Source organism: Sarcophilus harrisii, chromosome 4, assembly GCF_902635505.1.
Source record: "Sarcophilus harrisii chromosome 4, mSarHar1.11, whole genome shotgun sequence".
Taxonomy (NCBI): Eukaryota; Metazoa; Chordata; class Mammalia; order Dasyuromorphia; family Dasyuridae; genus Sarcophilus; species Sarcophilus harrisii.
In genome coordinates this window covers 361,916,327-361,936,496 of record NC_045429.1, presented here as the reverse complement: position 1 = coordinate 361,936,496, position 20,170 = coordinate 361,916,327, and the positions used below count along the sequence as shown (strand labels likewise).

General features: G+C 34.5%; 1 protein-coding gene and 1 long non-coding RNA gene across 2 annotated transcripts in view; one reads left to right on the top strand and one right to left on the bottom strand.

Annotated features, from left to right (window-relative positions):
* Positions 1 to 20,170, bottom strand: part of AIM2 (absent in melanoma 2) — a 62,806-nt gene that overhangs the window by 3,295 nt on the left and 39,341 nt on the right. The window contains exons 3-6 of the mRNA XM_012548018.3: positions 12,855 to 13,021; positions 11,425 to 11,493; positions 6,426 to 6,830; positions 1,927 to 2,115 (exon numbers count right to left, since the gene is read on the bottom strand). Of these exons, the coding sequence (XP_012403472.1) occupies positions 1,927 to 2,115; positions 6,426 to 6,830; positions 11,425 to 11,493; positions 12,855 to 13,021 (830 nt within the window). The remainder of the gene's footprint in view (positions 1 to 1,926; positions 2,116 to 6,425; positions 6,831 to 11,424; positions 11,494 to 12,854; positions 13,022 to 20,170) is intronic.
* Positions 1 to 20,170, top strand: part of LOC116423355 — a 73,647-nt gene that overhangs the window by 32,155 nt on the left and 21,322 nt on the right. The window lies entirely within an intron of this gene.

Sequence of the window (20,170 nt, the reverse complement as noted above, 5' to 3'; positions counted from 1 at the left end):
GTGATCAGATAAAGGAATTTTAGAGTTCATGAATATTGAAGTAGCCAGATAGCTACATCAAGAGTATTACTATATGTGTATTATTGATGTAGAGTACAGAAAAGTCATGAAATTGAGTACATTGACAAAATGGAATCTTTCTATCTCTCTATCTCTTTATCTCTCTATCCCCCAGTTATCAGGGCAGATAAAGTAGGGAAATTAACCATGAGTTAGATAACTAGCTTTCACTAAGGGAAGAAAGAAAATATTCTGAGGGTTGATAGATAACAATAACTAGAATCATGCTTTCATGATAAATTTGTATTGCAGAAATGGAAAGGTTACTAAGTGTTGCTAGTAGGGGAAAAGTCTGGAAATGGCATTAGGAAGTGAAAGTATTTGTGATTCCTTTCTCATGACTACTGAGTCAGGGGATATGAGTGAAAGTGTAATTGGAAAAGGTAGCCAGGGATGCAACACCTACATGTTGGGAGATGGGAGGGAGACAGGTCTTAGAAAATAGATAGAAGGAGAAAGAAAAGTTTAAGATGAAAACTAGTTTCAAAGTTATAAAACATATTCCAGAGAGCACAGAGGAAGGAATAGATAAGTGGAGTAGAATTTAATGGGGTTAGGTTGAGGGATATGGGAATTAGGAAATTGGTTTTTGGGGTTAGTAAAAGAGGTTTATGCAACAACCAGAAATTCAAAAATTACTGGAATTGGGGAGAATATGAGGAAGTGAAGGCATGTTAACCAGCTAAGAATGAGTTTAAACACTGAATTGTAACAGGAGAGGGACTTGTTGAGGGAGGGAGGAGATTGTACTGTTTAATGTCCTTCCTTGAAGTCCCACATTGTGGCAAGTGGTGAGAGGCTTAGGAAGGTGGCCTCACAATAGGCAGGAGCAGAATAAATTATGATCTGGGTTTTCTGGTCAAGAACTGGTAGCTTAAAGTAGATCTGGTTTTGGAATGTCTTCTGGGGCCCTGGAAAAGCTAGATGTGGTAACTGACATAGAACTACTAGGAAATCTCTGAATCAGAGTCCAGAAATAAATGACATGGATGGGGGCTTAAGTAGGTTTTCCTGAGAAAGATGCTGTCAGAGTGATAATTTCAAGATTACATAAGTAATAAGTGTTAGAGGCAGGATTTGAACCCAGGTTTTCTATATTGTCAGTGCTCTTATCATTGTAATATCATACTTCCCATACTATCATTCTACAAATGAGGAAAACAGGACCCAGAGAAATCAAATCACTTTGCTAAAGGTCATAACATGCATTAAGTAACAGAGCTGGGATTTGAACCCAGATTTTCTCACTTCTGATCCTATACTATTTTTCTGAGTGTCCAGAATGCTTATGTATCTTATTAATGTTCATAGAGGTTTATAGCTTAGTTTCTTTAAATAGAGGAATAAGGACATACAGGAAGAACTCTCTCTCTCTCTCTCTCTCTCTCTCTCTCTCTCTCTCTCTCTGTGTGTGTGTGTGTGTGTGTGTGTGTGTGTGTGTGTGTAAGAGAGAGAGAGAGGTGGGATAGAAGGGAAGGGAAGGGGAAGGGGGAGGGGAGAACAAAATAGAAGGAAAAGAGAGGAAAGGAGGGAGAAAGAGAAGAGAAGGGAAATGGAGAGGAAGGAGGAGGGGAGGAGGAAGCAGAAGGGGTAGGGATAAGAGAGATGAAGGAGGGAGAAGAGAGAAGAAAGAGGAGAGAGAGATTGATTATATCACTGCCCACAACCTCTTTCAAGTATGGACAGAATTTCGCCAACACTCTACATCTTATTACAGTAGGATAGAAGACATTCCTAAGAGTCATTGCTTAGAACAGGACACCATCTGCTGGATAGATTGTCTAATAACACCAATTTAATTTTTTTCCAAAGCAAATACATTTCTAACCCTCTTGGAAAGTATATGTCCTCCCACATAGCTCCTACCTGGATGCAGCTATGAGTTACAGATTTCAGTTGCATTTCATCCCCAAAACTGTTATACTCAAAGCAGGTAAGCCGAAGTTTGTCTCCTTTCTCACTCTTTATTTTGGCCCATTTGCCAAATACCACCACTTTAATATTTCCTGTGTTGTCCTTCACTTCAAAGAATGTACAATTCTCTTTCTCGGTTTTCTGCAAAAGAAAATCAACATTCCATCTTGCTTAATATCATTTTTATATTACGGTCATCACATTGGGAGGGGGTAGGCATAGGAGGGGAAATTCGAAAGTGAATGTCTACTTACTTGAAAGGGTACAAAGTACATACAGATTGATGATTTCAGGTACAGAAAGTAAATACAGAATTCAGTTTTGTCTAGCTTAAAATACATTTTAGAGACACTTAGTTCCAAATTCTTCTGCTTGATCTGCCAAGTCCATATCTCACCCCCACCCCCCCCCCCCCCCAAAAAAAACTTCTTTTTCCCTGTCAACCTTCTCAGGTTTTTCTCTAGTTCCTTGACATTTTCCCAAGTCTTCTGGTCACAGGTCACCAATATCTGATATTATAAAAAAAATATAGGTCCTGTCCTGAGTCAAGCAGAATATCATTCTAAATCTGGTTCAAATAAGACTGATTCAGCAGAGTCTTTCTAACAAGTACTTAATAATAACTCCATTCTGTTTTATTCAATTACAAATATTTAATGTCTTGTTAAATATTTTTGAGCTTAAACTTTTTGAGCTTCAGTTTCTTCATCTGTAAAATGACAATAATAGTCCCAATTGTTATGAGTGTCAAATGAAATAATGTTTGTTAGATAACTAAAATTAATTAAAGACCCTTTAATTAATTTAAAAAAATGGGCCAGGCATAGCGCTAAGCACTGAGGACACAAGGAACACACAGTCTATTACAGGAAACAACATGCAAACATTTATATGGAAATAATATGTAGACAAGATAAATTGGAGATGATCAATAGAAGGAAGGCACTGGTATTAAGGGGGATTTGAGAAAGGCTTCTTGGAGAAGAAGGAATTTTAGTTGGACCCTGAAGAACCAGTCTAGACAGTAAGTAAAGAATAGGGGGGGAAGGTCCAGACACTGAGGTCAGCCAGTGAAAAATACCTAAAATAGGGAAATCTAGCATGGTGTCTTTGAGAAATAGCATTCTGTGTCATAGAAAGTATGTGAGTAGGGGTAGGTGGGATGGAAGGTGTAAGAAAATTGAATAGATAGAAGAGAGTCAGATTATAAAGTCTTTGAAAGTCAAATGAAAGTTGGTTGTTTGTTTTGGTGAGGCAGTTACCCAGAGTTACATAGTTACTAAGTATTAAGTGTCTCAGGTTGGATTTGAACTTAGATTCTCCTGACTCTTGTGCTCTATCTATCTATCTATCAAACCCCATTTGAACTGAGAAGAAGATACATTAGAGACAGGGAGACCAAACAGAAGGTATTTTAATACTCCAGGTAGGAGGTGATGAGGGTATGGACTAGGCCAGTGGCAGTGGCAGTGGCAGAGGAGAGAAGTAGGCAGTATATGAGAAATGTAATAAAGGTAGAATTGACAGGATTTAGTAACAGATTGAATATGGAGAGTGAATATGGTGGTGCTTTCAAAAAATGATAGGAAAATTAAGAATATAGGAGATAATGGGTTCAGCTTTGCCCATGTTGATTTTAAGATGTCTATGTGACATCCACTTTGAGATGTCTAGTGGGCAGTTGGAAGTATGAGACTGTACATTAGAAGAGAGGCTACAAAGCATTTTATGATCTTTTATAGCAGAGACCTCATACATATAGGACCCATAATACTCTTAGTGTAGCCTGAACCAGATTAAATATCACAGGGAAATATTTAACAAAAGAAATAAAAATATAATAGAATATAGATGATGTTAATATATAATCATCCCAAGTCAGTATAATCCAAGTCAAGGATTTTTATGTGTGATTTAGTAACACCTATTTCTATTTGAGATTGATACCATTGTTTTAAAGTGCTACAGAAGTGTTAATCAATATCGTTATTATTAATAGTAATTGTAGTTAATTCTGCTAAGTGACAGCTCCTTCTGTCACTCTCCTCCACAAGATCTCACCCTTTCTTCCTCTTCCTGTATTGGAGGGTTTTTTTTAAATTCTTTATTTATCTGGGCCATGTGCTTTTCAGTACAATCATCCTAGTTGTTTGCTTAATCCACCAACCATCAATATTTAACAATATCTATGAGCACAGTTATTTTACACACAAAGTTAGCATGCTGTCTATAGAGGTATCCTGGAAGACAAACATAATTGAGTATGGCTAAGTATATTGATGTGTGTGTGTGTGTGTGTGTGTGTGTGTGTGTGTGTGTGAATTTTCTTTATTACCTACTAGTATTTAAGAAAAAGAAATTTAAAAATTGAACTACTTCAAAAGTAACATGGGATGCTCCTACAAGTAGTGGATTTAACTTCACTAAAGGTCTTTAAGAAATTACCAGTAGTTGAGAAGGAAAAGTTTTAGATAGGGGTAGACTAGATACCCTTTGAGGTCCCTTCTAAATTTAAAATACTGTGATTCTATGACAGTTAGAAGTTGTTGGCAATTAGCAGTATGTAAGAGATGGAGTTGAGTGTGAAGACCAATCCAATAATTAGTCATGTGATTCTGAGAATGTATACTTTTTGTGTTTACTTTCTTTCTGTATTTATTGTCTGCAAGATGCAAGGCTTGGATTAAATGATTTTTTTTTTTTTTACAAAAAGACAAAAAAGGAAAATAAAACCCAAAACAAAACAAAACATTGTCACGTGCCCAGCAGAATATCAGGAAGGATTCAAAATATATATAACAATAAATTTCCATTTCAAGAAAACATATATTATATTATAGAAAGAAATTATATTCTTGAGTATCCATCTTTTCTTTCCTTCCTTGCAGGTTATTCTTTTTGTTCTCTGCTGCATACTTTTTACTTTCTTATTTTTTTCCCCTCTTTTACTTCGCTCACTGCTTCCCCCAAGTAGGCTACAGTTAAGTATAAATATATTTATATATACATATATATATACATATACATATATGTATACACAAACATACACACATATATAGACACACACACATTCATACCCACCCACAGACCCAGCTACATGTACATATATCTATATACACACATACACAGGCCTACACACATACATGCCCAGATATAATCAGATACATATACATAGAAACACACACATACATATATATATGATTTACATATAATGTCTTTGAGATCATTGATTACTAGACCTACATTTTTTCTAATTCCACTTCTGATTCTTGTTATAATAAATAGTTCTGTATATCTCTTATTTCCTATCTCTGCTAACTTTTCTATTGGATTAAATAATTTTTAAGGTCCTTTTCAGTTCAAAACTTATGCAGTTCCTAACCAATTTTAAGGTCTTCTATTAAATAAGTCCAAGGAGATCACAACTTTATATAGGTTTAGAACTATTGATGATTTGCCCAGCTAACTATTGAATCTAGTCTGATTCTGGGAAAGAGCCTTTTATCTGTTTCTTGTCCTAGCTTTTATAGTTAGTACATGCAGAGATATTGGCTTAGAGACCATTATTCAAAGTGAAATAAAAATCATTTGATATTGATAAGGCTGGGCACACAGATATAAAAATCATCTAAAAAGTGTGAACTTAGTGAGTGAAAGGTGAGTGTATTTACTCCTTTGCCAGCTAGATCACAGTGGGTAGAAATACTTCTCTCAAATCACAAGATGATGAGGTTTCCCAATGTATCTCTTTTGTAATAATTTGTATAGAAATTTCTTGGGATAGAAGAGATGCTTTTATATAATCTAGTAAAAATTGGCCTTCTCTATTCCTCACTTATAATGCTCTCTCTCCCCTCTACCTGCCTTTCTGCTGATTGTTTCGCATGCTAGGAATAAATTTCTTTCTCATTTCTGCCTTATAAGACACAAATGAAGTACTACCTTCTAAGTGAAAGGTTTCCTGATTCCCTTAAGTGTCAGTGTCCTCCCTACCAAACTATCTTTCATTTTATTGATTTTATAATTTTTTGAGTATTTATTTTCTTTATATTTATTTTATGTGCATTAATACTCAACTCTCTCAGTGTAAACTCCTGGTTAAAGTAAATGTTTCACTTGTTACATTTGTATCCCAGCACCCAATATAATACTTGGTAACAGCAGGCATTCAATAAATATTTGCTGATTCATTGATTGATTGATCCTAAACTATCTTAAGCAGACCTTCAAGTCTGTCCTTGCAGGTTTGCAGGGACTGCCACCAAAGGTTTACATAGGAATATGGGCTGACTATAATGGTATATCCAATTCATGCTTTATGTGTACCTGTGGGAGCACCACGACTTAAAGTTTACTCAGTTGGCAATGCATTTTTTTAAGGAGTCTTGTATTTTGGCTTGAAGTTTATAGAACAAATTTTTCCCCCTCTCTTTAAAACAGTGTGAACTTACCTTATGGATCTCATAAACACCATCCACATAGCTTCCTGGTTTTAGTGTTTTAAGCATTTGGAGCTTTGTGGTTTTAGCCGCTTTTCTGATGATGTTTTTGGGTACTATGATTTCTTTGTTAGTAGTCATATCTTCTACCCTGGAACATTTATTTATTTCTAGGAAACCTCTGTTCCAATAAGCTTTTGAGATTTCGATGACCTTATTTTTCTTGAATTGTTCCTTGACATTCATGTTGAGAACCTTTACCCGGATAAATTCATGCTCATTTGCCACAATGGCATGAAACATCTCTTTCTTTCCTTTTTGGGTATCATACTCAAATGTCTCCTTCACTTTGAGAACCATTACTACCATGGGCATTGTCTGGAGACCATCTTCTCTTTCAGCTTCTGGTTTTGTTTTCTGATTAGGGTGAAAGAAATCAGAGTAAAAAGATGAACAATCAAATATTTTGATTTCGTTAAATATTTAAAAAAAACCAGTATTCATATAACATGAGATAATTGGAATGAGATTATGTGAAATAGGAAAGATTAAGGGATCAGAATTATTTACCTTCAATGCCAAGATTGCTAGATGTGTGCATGTGTGTGTGTGTGCGTATGATAAATATGACATCACTGCCAAGTAGATGTCATAATCACTTGAAAATATGGACAGACAATGCTATATAGTTTATTATTCTCTTTAATCCTGAGTATGGAGGACAGAAAAAAAGTTTTCCTTCACTTATCTTCATCTCATCACTCCCCTTCATGTGAAAAATCATGTTTATTGAAAGAAATGGAGACAAGCTATCACCTGATGACGGAAATGACAAGAGGGGCTGAGGTTGTCTGTTTTTCTCCATCTTGTCTCATTGGGCATGACATGTCCTTTGGACTAGAATAGACTTAATTCAGCACTTTAAGGATCTGGGATTTCCTTGAGGTAATTATTCTCTTTGCTAACAGAGATCACTTTTTTTTTTTTTTTTTTTTTTTTTGCATTTCAGTAGATGGCCTTAGTTTTCTAAGAAGAAAAAAATATTATCATCTGTCATTGAATTTTTCTGAGCTGAATAGGCAATTCCTTGGAAAATAGATAATAATTTGTGGATCTGTGCTCCAAAATTTCTTTTTGGAAAGAACCTACTAGAATTCATTACTTTCTCAGGAGTGAGAAACCCCATAATTGAGCAGATATTAAAAGCAAATTGAGTAGCCAATTTCATATCAGAAGCACCTATGTTCAAATTCCTTCATTTCCTAGTTGTGTGGTCATGGGTAAGTAATTTAACCATTGTGAGCCTCAGTTTCCTTTCTGTAAAATGGATTAATATTTTTAGAATTTCTCCTATGGAGTTATGAAAATTCAATGAGACAATGTAAGTAAATAACTTGAACTTTAAATTGCCATATAAATATCCATCATTATTCATGGAGCTCTTTGAGATTTGTAAACGGTTTTAAGTTCATTATATTGTTTGAGGCATTGGTGTGGTATTGTTGGATGTGTTGAATATGGACAAAGCAACTCCTGTAGTGTGGCTGATTGATTATTGAACATATAGAGAGGTATAGGATTACCCTATTTACTATGAGAACCTCATCAAGAACTGAAATAGTTAGCCACCTTTGAAAAATTTAGAAGAAAGTAACATGTTAAACCCAGAAACCTGTATAAGAAATACAATATATGCAAATCTGCTTTTCAGAGCTCTCTCTAGGACATTGTGCATTGAGACTATTGTCCCAGAAGATCAGGATTTGATCCTCTTCCCTCTTCCAGTACTTCAAAAATTTGAGCAGTTTTGCAGGGAAGGGGCAGGTCAGATAAAACCATGATAGCAGTTCCATTCTCTTGTGCTGAGAAAAGACTGAGGCTCCCATGGGTGCAACCATTTTACATTAAGGTCCTGTCACTCAGGGGTTGTCTAATATGGGTCCTAAGACAGCTGTTTTCCTTTCAGAAGAATAAAAGTAAGCTTGCACCTCTTTCAGAGGCGGACCATCAAATAGAATGAGAAAGTAGGAATAACTCTGGCTTGCTCTTTAGCATAAAAGGCACTTGACTTCCTCTGAACTTTGCCTTTGATCTGCCTTTTCTTCTAGTGTTAACTATCTATTTTAACCTAGACCTGAAATAGATCTCTTGTCCTCAAGATAATTTGCTTATCTGAGTCCTTCCACCCATTGATTATTTTATAAGAACAAATTCTTTGAGGAGGGCTGGAGGATGAACTACTGAACTCCCAAAGCTTTCCTTTATAAGAAGGCTGGACATGGACTTTCCCTGCTACCTTTCCTTCTTAGCTTGTTTTGAATTTCAAGGGAAATGAAGGACTGAGACCAGATTCCCTAGATTTCTCCCTCTCTCCCCTCATTCCCCACTCCCTCAATCTCAGCTTCCTTTTGTCTGCTGCTATCTTCCCCCTTTAGATTCTAAGTTCCTTGAGGGCAGGATTTATCTTTTTCTTAATTTTTTCTCCAGCACTTAGTATAGGGTCTGGCCTATGATAAGTGTTTAATTTATGTCTATTGAGTTGAATTAAATTTTCTCCAATGTTTCATACTGTTTTATGTCTGGTAATTTGATATTAGCCTTTTATCTTACCTCGAGTAGAATAATGTAATTTTAGTAAAGCATTGAACAAGTTCTTTCATGCTGTTCTCAAGGAGAAGATAGAGATGAAGGCAAAAACTTCCTAATAAGTTATCCCTATGTGGAAACAGCTGTGCCAGTGAATTCTTTTTCATTAGAGGACTTTAAACAAAATTTGTATTTTTCCCACAGGCATGGGATCACAGATTTAGGTCACTTGGAAATTCCCACTATTTAAAAAATGATGAACCCGAGAACCATTTAGGTGACTTATTCAGGTCCTAAGAGTTGAGGGCAGGGATTGGGTAATATGGCCTCTAAGATCCATTCATTCAATCTCTGAACATCTTGTGGTTTTGTGAAGTTAAAATGAATGTGAGAGACAGGGAGCTGAAATAAGTATTTATTAAGTAGCTATTATGTTCCAGGTATTGTGCTAAATATTTTTTCAAAAAATTTCATTTGATTCTCACAAAAACTCAGATCTTTTTGACCCCAGGTCTGGCATGAAGGTCAACATAATGGGGCAATATTTCTTGAAAGAGAGAAAAATCTACCAAAAAAAATAACTTTGATTTGAGATACTGTGCTTAGAGAAATCTAGACCCTCAGGTCTCAGGGTCTTGGAAATCATTGATCTCTCAGTGAATCATACTCACCAAAGCATTTCCACCATTGTCAAGGCTTTTTACCTTCTGCACACATATGACCAATGTGTTGATTTGTTCTGTTAAACCATATTTATCTCTTATAAAGAAGGGTTCTATTTTGATGAAATGTTAGTGGAAAGATATAGAGATTAAAAAAAAAGATAAGAGTATCAACAAGAATCAAAGTCAAGTTCCCTAGCCTCTAGTTTACAGACTCTATTTTCTCTTCATAAGAACTTGGGAAATTTCCCTTTTCCAGTCCTGTAGTATCTTTCCATTTCTCCTTAAAATATCTTTGTAATCATATCTAGAAGTTTTTTTTTTTTTTCAGTAGCCTGAATACATAATTTTTCTGACTCTGGTAAGACCATCTCTTCAAAGGCAGCTATCTTCTGGTGTATTTTGATTTTCATCTCTCTTAGTCATTTCAGTTCAGGTATCTATACTGGTGTGTTTTGATTTTCATCTCATAGGATTGGGTTATGCTTTTTTACTTGCTTTTTTCCTTCATATACTTCTTTTGGAGAAAAAAATCTCTTGGTCAGTGAGTTGGCTATGTATGTATATTATTGTCTAGAAAAATTTCCCCTTTCCTTTTCAATTCAATTAAATTCAACATGTATTTTAAGTATCTAACATGGGCAAAGCATTGTGTTATATTTTAAACTTTTGCCAAAAAATCCAAATAATTTTGTTTATCAAATATTATCACTTTAACCAATTATTCATTTCCCAAATTTGCATTTGTCCTCTAAGGTCCTTACTTTTGGAGCTGAATGGGGAGGAATCAGGAGTGCAATGATCAAATTCCTTCCAACTATCACCTTCACTTGACAGCATTGATGATAGCAACATTTAAATGCTTCTGAGATCTAAAGTTTCTTGACCAGATTGAATTTCATTTGGAGATATACAGATTTTTGCAGTTGGTTGGTCATTTCAGATATGTCAGACTTTTCATGATCCCATTTGAGGTTTTCTTGGTAAAGAAACTAAAGTGGTTTGCCACTTCCTTTTTTAGCTCATTTTACAGATGAGGAAACTGAAGCAAGAAGGGTTAAATTGCCTAGGGCCATACATATAGTACATGTCTGAGGTGATATTCTTGACTCTAGACTTGCTGCTCTATCCACTGTGTCACCTCATAGCTATATATATATATATATTTACACATGTACTCATATTTTGTATGTATGTTTATATATGCAGATATGCAGATACACATATGCATTTCTATATACACAAACATAGGAATATTTAAATTTTTATTGCATACATACATGTGTATATATTTATGTTTATGATGTTCATGTATATTCATGCATGTTTGTATATGTGTGACGGTACATGTGATTCCTAAGCTTTTTTGGATTTCATACCATCTTTAAGATTGTCCTCACTGTATTATAGTCAGAAAATAGGTAAATTAAAAGAAAGGATTGGCTCACATATGTTGTATGTAACTTGAAGAGGCCTTTGAAAACACAAACCTGTTTAAGAATACTTGTTTGTTTTATTCAAAGGTCGTAGTCAGAGCAATGGATGAGATGATCTCTTGAAGTTTCAATAGAGTGTTATGAAAGGAAGGTGGATATAAAGAAAATGTAGGAAGTTCAAGCCTTGGTTAAGGATGGATTGTTGAGATGAGGTAAATATGATGGAAAATGGAAAGTGATGCAATCTCTGCTTCAGTTTTGTGCCTCTAATAGACTCTGAAATAGACTCACTAAAGGGGAAAAAAAAACCCAAAACATTTATTATACCTGGAGGGATTGCTGGGATGTCTTTACTTTTTTGATCTCTTGTCCATCTTCAGTTTGTGCTTTTCTTTTCTGGAAAAAAATATTTGTAGTGACTGGTAGTGGTGTGGTATGGGATAACCATAAAATCTTAGACTTAGAGGCCATCAAGTCCAATTATAGTCATTGAGGAAAGAGAGATGGTCAGGATGCCAGAAAATGATTGCCCATAGATCATCAGTTTAAGAGGTCATATAGTCCATCTCTCTGATTTCAGGAGGTTACAATATAGGAAATATTATCATTAGTGAAAAGAAGTAGCTTTGAGTTGATGAGTGATAGAATTAGTAGTAATACTCTATTATCTCTTCCTCTCCTCCACTCAACATTCTTGTTTCTCAATCCTTCTATTGTCTCTTATTTCCACATTGAGAGGTTAATGAAGGAAAAAACTCCACTATGTATTAATTAGAGAAATACAAATTAAAATAACTTAAGTGCCATATCATGCCTATCATATCAGCTAAAATGATAGGAAAAGATAATGATAAATGTTGGGGGGGGATGTGGGAAAACTGGAACACTAATGAATTGTTGGTGAAGTTGTGAACTGATCCAATAATTCTGAGGAACAGTTTGGAAATATGCCCAAAGGGCTATAAAATTGTGTGTATACACCCTTTGATCCAGCAGTGCCACTCTACACTACAGTAGTTGTGTATTCGAAAGAGATCATAAAAGAAGGAAAAGGATTCATCTGTGCAAAAATGTTTGTAGTGGTTCTTTTTGTGGCAAGTAGAAATTGAGGGAATGCCCATCAATTGCGGAATGGCTGAATCAGTTGTAATATATAACGTAAAGGAATACTATTGTTCTCTAAGAAATGATGAGTGAACTTATTTCAGAAAAGCCTAAAAAGACTTACATGAACTAATGCTGAAGGAAGTGAGAAGAACTAGGAGAACATTATACACAGTAACAGCAAGATTGTGTGATGATCAGATATGATAGATTCTCAGCTCTTCTCAACTATAAAGTCATTCAAGACAATTCCAATTAATTTGAGATGGAAAATGCCATCCACTTCCAGAGAAAAGAACTAGGGAGATGAAATGCTGATCAAAAGCATAGTATTTATTTTTTACTTTTGTTCTTATTTTTTTCACAACATGATTAATAGGGAACTTTTTAAATGAATGTGTAATGTATAATCTATATCAGACTGTTTGCTGCATTGGTAAGAGAGAAAGTAAGGGAGAGAGAGGGCAGATTTGGGACACAAAATCTTACAAAAAAGGAATGTTGAAAACAATCTTTACATGTAATTAGAAAAATACTATCAAGTGGGAAAAAAAGAAAAGAACTTAATGTGGACAGTGAAAGGAGAATCATAACAGAGATGACTGCCTTGTCTATTGATTGAAGACCTCCTTTTGGTCTGATATCCCACCTACCTTAACAACTTGGTCCTTTGTCTCACTGGTGGATTTCAGGTTACTTTTCTTGGTTAGCTGAAGTTTACCAATGTTATCATTGCCGTTAGAAGCTGTTTTTCTCATTTGAGTCTGATCGTCTCTTGTCACTGGTTTCTTCTCTTTTTTCTTATTGTATTCCTTCTCAACTGATTTGAGGAAAATGATAGGTTAACTGAAAGGAATCCTTCTTGGATGGGTGAATAATTTTCAAAATCTCTTTCTTTCAAAAATATTTTCTTGTATAGTGCCTTCTAGGTACATATTGGTCTATAAGCACTATCTCATTTGATTCTAATGACAATTTGATTCTATTAGACAAGAAAGACATTATTATCTCCATTTTACAGAGGAGAATACTGAGGCTAAATGGGGCTGACTTACTCAAGGTCATATAGTAAGTAGCAAAACTGAGTACCTGGTATTCTGATGTCCTGGTTGAGCGCTCTTTCCAATACATTATTCTGTCATGTATATACAAAAATGTCACATATATACATACATATGACATTTTGTATATATACATATATATGTATAATACATAATATATTATTATATACAAATAATTCACAGTAATACTGCTTTATGATGTGCAAAGCACTTTACATCGATAATCTCATTTAATCCTTACAAAAATCAATTGATGGTCATGGCATTGCTCCCATACTCTTTGATCCAGCAGTGCCACTACTGGGTTTATATCTAAAAAGATCATAAAAGAGAAAAAAAGGACCTGCATGTACAAACATGTTTGTAGCAATTCTTTTTGTGGTAAGGAATTAGATATTGAGTGGATTCCATCATTTGGGGAATGGCTGAATAAGCTGGGATACATGATGTAAAGAAATGTGATTGTAGTGTAAGAAATGATGAGTAAGCTGATATCAGAAAAACCTGGAGTTATATGAATTGATGTTGAGTGAAATGAGCAGAATCAAGAGAATATTGTACAAAGTAACAACAAGATTATGTGATGATCAACTATGATAGACTTAGCTCTTCTCAGCAATGTGGTCATCTAAGACAATTCCAATAAATTTGGAATGGAAAATGTCATCCACATCCAGAAAATGAAACAGGATGAGGGATGTTGAGTGATTTATTCAAAATCAGAGAGCTCATAAGCATAAATATTTCAATTTGAAATCAGGTCTTTCTAACTTCATGAAAACAACACTATCCACTATACCATTTAGTTCTACCATGTGCACTGACCTTCAAATATAGACTCACTATACAACATGACTGTATGGTAGATTTATAGTTTAGCCTTCAGAAATTCCTGCCTATGGTTTTGACTGTCTGTCCCCAAGAGTGGTGTAACTCAACTGCTTCCCATTCAGGAAAATGAAGTGAGCTCTTGAAATTCAATAATAATAGCTAGCTATTGTATAGATAGGTACTTTGCTAAGTAGTTTCTATTATTTGATTTGCAGAACAACCCTGGAAGTTAACAGTTATAAAGACTGACGCAAACAGGTTAACTGCCCAAGGACTTTGGTCTTCCTGATCCCAGGCTCAGTGATCTCTTCAGTGCATCATCTCACTGCCAGTCACAATAGCAATCAGTCAAGGAGGTCATCATGTGGGATGAGCTTTGCCTATTGACAATCCTTTGGGTTACCTAATTCACTCTCTTCACTGACTTGTATCAGATGCATTCAAAAAAAGAAGCAACAGTTCTTGGCTCTTGAAGCCTATAGCTTTTTGATGTCTTTCAAGGGAATGGTTTTCCTAGATGTATTTCAATTTTATATTTTGTCATATTTCATATAAATACAATTTTTAATGTTTGTTTTAAAAAATTTTGAGTTCCAAATTGTCTCCCTCCTTTCTCCTTCCTTCTCTTCTCATTGAGAAGAAAAGCAATTTGATATTTATACACATTATAGCTGCCATGCTAAACATATTTCTATGTTACTCATGTTGTGGGAGAAAACAGACAAAAAATCACAAGAAAAAGTATGCTTTAATCTACATTTAGACTCCATCAATTCTTTCACTGGAGATGAATAGTACTTTTCATGAGTAAGTCCTTCAGAATTGTCTTACATCACTGTATTATTCAGAATAGCTATGTTAGTCACAATTGATCATCTTACCATATTGGTGTTACTTTATGTAATGTTCGTTTTCCTGGTTCTACTCATTTCATTTTGAACATCAGTTCATGTAAATCTTTTCAAGTTTTTTGAGAGCATTCTGTTATCTTTTATAGCACAATGACATTCTATGACAATTATATATAATAACTTGTTCACCCATTCCTAATTGATGGACAGCCATTCACTTTGCAATTCTTTACCATTACAAAAAGAGTTGCTATAAATATTTTTGTACATACAAGTCCTTTTCCTTTTTTCTCTCTCTCTTTGGAAAACAGATCTAACAGTGGTATTGCTAGGGCAAAGGGTATGCATGGTTTTATAGCGTTTAGGACATAGTTCCAGATTACTCCACAGAATGTTTAAATCAATATACCACTTTACCAATAGTGCATTAGTGTCTCAATTTTCCCACATCCTCTTAAACATTTGTATTTTTCCTTTTCTGTCATATTAGCCAATCTAGTAGGTATGAGTTTGTAGCTCAGAGTTCATTTAATTTGCATTTCTATAATCAATAGTGACTTAGAGCATTTTTAAAAATAATTATAACTTTTTATCGACAGAACCCATGCCTGGGTAATTTTTTACAACAATTATCCCTTGTACTCACTTCTGTTCCGACTTGTCTCCTCCCTCCCTCCACCCCCTCCCCCAGATGGCAAGCAGTCTTATACATGTTAAATATGTCACAGTATATCTTAGATACAATATATGCGTGCAGAACCAAACAATTCTCTTGTTGCACAAGAAGAATTGGATTCAGAAGGTAAAAATAACCCATGAAGAAAAACAAAAATACAAACAGTTTACATTCATTTCCCAATGTTCTTTCTTTGGGTGTAGCTGCTTCTGTCCATCTTTGATCAATTGAAACTGAGTTAGATATTCTCTTTGTCAAAGAAATCCAGTTCCATCAGAATACATCCTCACAGATTATCATTGTTGAAGTATATAATGATCTCCTGGTTCTGCTCATTTCACTTAGCATCAGTTCATGTAAGTCTCTCCAAGCCTCTCTGTATTCATCCTGCTGGTCATTTCTTACAGAATAATACTATTCCATAACATTCATATACCACAATTTACCCAACCATTCTCCAATTGATGGGCATGCATTCATTTTCCAGTTTCTAGCTACTACAAACAGGGCCACCACAAACATTTTGGTATATAGAGGTCCCTTTCCCTTCTTTAGTATCTCTTTGGGGTATAAGCCCAATAGTAGCACTGCTGGATCAAAGGGTATGCACAGTTTGATAACTTTTGGGGCATAATTCCAGATTGCTCTCCAGAATGTTTGGATTTGTTCACAACTCCACGAATAATGCATCAGTGTCCCAGTTTTCCCACATCCCCTCCAACATTCATCATTATTTTTTTCTTTTCATCTTAGCCAATCTGACAGGTGTGTAGTGGTATCTCACAGTTGTGTTAATTTGCATTTCTCTGATCAATGGTGATTTGGAACACTCTTTCATATGAGTGGAAATAGTTTCAATTTAATTATCTGAAAACTGTCTGTTCATATACTTTGACCATTTACCAATTGGAAAATGGCTTGATTTCTTATAAATTAGAGTGAATTCTCTATATATTTTGGAAATGAGGCCTTTATCAGAACCTTTAACTGTGAAAATGTTTTCCCAGTTTGTTGCTTCCCTTCTAATCTTGTTTGCATTAGTTTTGTTTGTACAAAGGCTTTCCAAATTTGATATAATCAAAATTTTCTATTTTGTGATCAATAATGATCTCTACTTCTTCTTTGGTCACAAATTCCTTCCTCCTCCACAAGACTGAGAAGTAAACTATCCCATGTTCCTTTAATTTATTAATAATCTTGTTCTTTATGCCTAAATCATGGACCCATTTTGATCTTATTTTGGTATACGTTGTTAAGTGTGGGTCCATGCCTAATTTCTGCCATACTAAATTCCAGTTTTCCCAGCAGTTTTTGTCAAATAATGAATTCTTATCCCAAAAGTTAGAATCTTTGGGTTTGTCAAACACTAGATTGCTATAGTTTGACTATTTTGTCTTGTGAACCTAACCTATTCCACTGACCAACTAATCTATTTCTTAGACAATACCAAATGGCTTAGGTGACTGCTGCTTTATAATATAGTTTTAGATCAGGTACAGCTAGGCCACCTCCATGTGATTTTTTTTCATTAATTCCTTGATTCTCGACCTTTTGTTCTTCCATATGAATTTTGTTATTTTTTCTAGCTCATTAAAATATTTTCTTGGGAGTGTGATTGGTATAACACTAAATGAATAAGTTAGTTTAGGGAGTATTGTCATCTTTATTATATTCACTTGGCCTATCCAAGAGCACTCAATATTTTTTCCAATTATTTAAATCTCACTTTATTTGTGTGGAAAGTTTTTTTTTGTAATTTTGCTCATATAATTCCTGACTTTCCTTTGGTAGATAGATTCTCAAATATTTTATGCTATCAACAGTTATTTGGAATGGAATTTCTCTTTGTATCTCTTGCTGTTGGATTTTGTTGGTGATGTATAAAATGCTGAGAATTTATGTGGATTTATTTTGTATCCTGCAACTTTGCTAAAGTTATGAATTATTTCTAATAGCTTCTTAGTAGAATCTCTGGGATTCTCTAAGTATACCATCATCTCATCTGTAAAGAGTGATAGTTTGAATATGGCAGAAACTAGGCATTGATCCACACTTAACACCGTACACCAAGATAAGGTCAAAATGGGTTAATGACCTAGGCATAAAGAATGAAATTATTTAAAAATTGAACCGGGATATTTTCTCAACCTTGGAAGGAAGGACTTTTGACCAAGAAAGAACTAGAAATCATTACGTCACAAAATAGAAAATTCGATTATAAAACTGAAAAATTTTTTACAAACAAAACTAATCGACATGATTGAAGGAAAAAAACTGGAAAATATTTTTACCTCAAGGTTTGATAAACCCCTCATTTCAAAAAAGAGGTTTTTAATTTAAAAAAAAATCAACCATTCTCCAATTGAAAAAAGGTCAAAGGATAGAACAGACAATTCTCAGATGAAAAATTGAAACTATTTCTAGTCATAAAAGATTAATTCATTTTAAACAAATCAAAATGGGCAACTCTAATACCACCACCTTGAAACAAGTGAAAAAAAAATGATGATTGGGGGGATTTGGGAAAACTGGGACTGTCATTGTGGGAGTTGTAATAACAACCATTCTGGAGGAAGTTGGAACTTGCTCAAAAAGGGTTTCAAACTTGCCCATCCGCAATATACGGGCTTTTCCCAAAAGATACTAAAAAAGGGAAAGGATTATGTGCACGAATGTTTGTGGCCCCTGGTTTAGAAACGGGAATGGTGCCCCATTAAGAATGGGGTAATAGGGGGTTTTATTTGAATATTCTGTTCTGTGAAAATGACCAACGGATGATTTCGAAAGGCCTGGAGAACACACAAACATGCTGGTGAAATGGCAGGAAGAATCTTATCCCCCAATCTTATGATGACCGTTCATGGACCTGGCCATCCTCCCGAGATCAACCTCATTTTCCAATGGAGCAGTAATGAACTAACCACTCGAGAAAGCTCTGGGTGATGACTAAAAACCTTACATTGAACTCCCAATTCCTATTTTACCCCAACTCATTTTGATTTCCTTCACAAGCTAATTGCACAATATTTCAGAGTCTGGTTCTTTTTGTACAGCAAAATAACGGTTTGGTCATGTAATTTATTTTGTATCTAATTTATATTTTAATATATTTAACACTCTGGTCTCCCCATCTGGGGAAGGGTGGGGGTAAGGTGAAAAATTGGAACAAGAGGTTTGGAATTTTTGCTGTAAAGTCACCCCTTATAACCTGTAAATAAAGGCTATTAAATAAAAAAAAAAAAAGGATAATTTGGTTTTCATTTCTCTAATTCCTTTAATCTCTTTCTAGTCTTATTGAAAACTGGCGTTTCTAAACAATATTGAATAAATTAAGGTGATATGGGCCCTTTTTCCTTCTGATCTTATTGGGAAAGGTTCCAGTTTTCCCCCATTGATTATGATGCTTACTGATGGTTTTAAATATATGCTCCTGACTATTTTAAGGAAAACTCCATTTATTCCTATACTCTCAAGTGTTTTTTATTAGGAATGGATGCTGCATTTTATCAAATGCTTTTTCTGTTAATTTGGTTATTGATATAGTCAATTATCCTAGTAGTTTTCCTAATATTGAACCACCCCATTTGGTATAAATCCTTGGGTTGTGTATTATCCTGGGAATGATTTTCTTAATCTTTGCTAATATTTATTTCTAAAATTGGACTTTTAAAAATTTATTTTTCCTCTTTAATCTCAAACATTTTTGATTTCTTCCATTTCATTTAAGTTATCAAATTTATTGGCATAAAGTTGGAAAGTAATTCCCTAATATTGCTCTAATTTTCTCCTCATTAGTGGTGAGTTCTCCCTTTTCATTTTAAGACTAACAATTTGATTTTCCTCTTTCCTTTTTAAATCAGTTTACTAAGGGTTTGTCTATTTTTTGTTTTCATAGAACCAACTCTTAGTTTTATTAATTAATTCAATATATATTTTTTACCAATTTTATTGATCTCTCCTTTTATTTTTTAAATTTTAAAGTTTAGTGTTTGACTGGGGGGTTTAATTTGTTCCTTTTTCTAACATTTTTAGTTATCTCACTTATTGACCCTCTTTCTCTATTTTATCAAGTAGGCCCTAGAGTATGAATTTCCCCTTATTACTGCTTTGGCTGCATCCCACATATTTTGGTATGACATCTCATTATTGTCATTTTCTTGGGTGAAGTTATTAATTATATATATGATTTGCTGTTTCACCCAATCATTCTTTAGTATGAGATTATTTAGTTTCTAATTATTTTTGGTCTATTTTCCCTGGCTTTTTTTGAATTTTTTATTTTGCATTGTGGTCTGAAAAGGATGCATTTACTATTTCTGCCTTTCTGATTGGGTTTGAGGTTTTTGTTAATACATGGTGGGATTTTTTTATGGGTTCATGAACTGCTAAGAAAGGTTTCCTTTCTGTCTCCATTTAGTTTCTCCAGAAATCTATCATACTAACTTTCTAGTATTCTTTCCTCTTTGACCTTTTCTTATTTATTTTGTGGTTTGATTTTCTAATTCTGAGGTACAAGGTTGAGATCTCCATTATTATAGTTTGCTGTCATT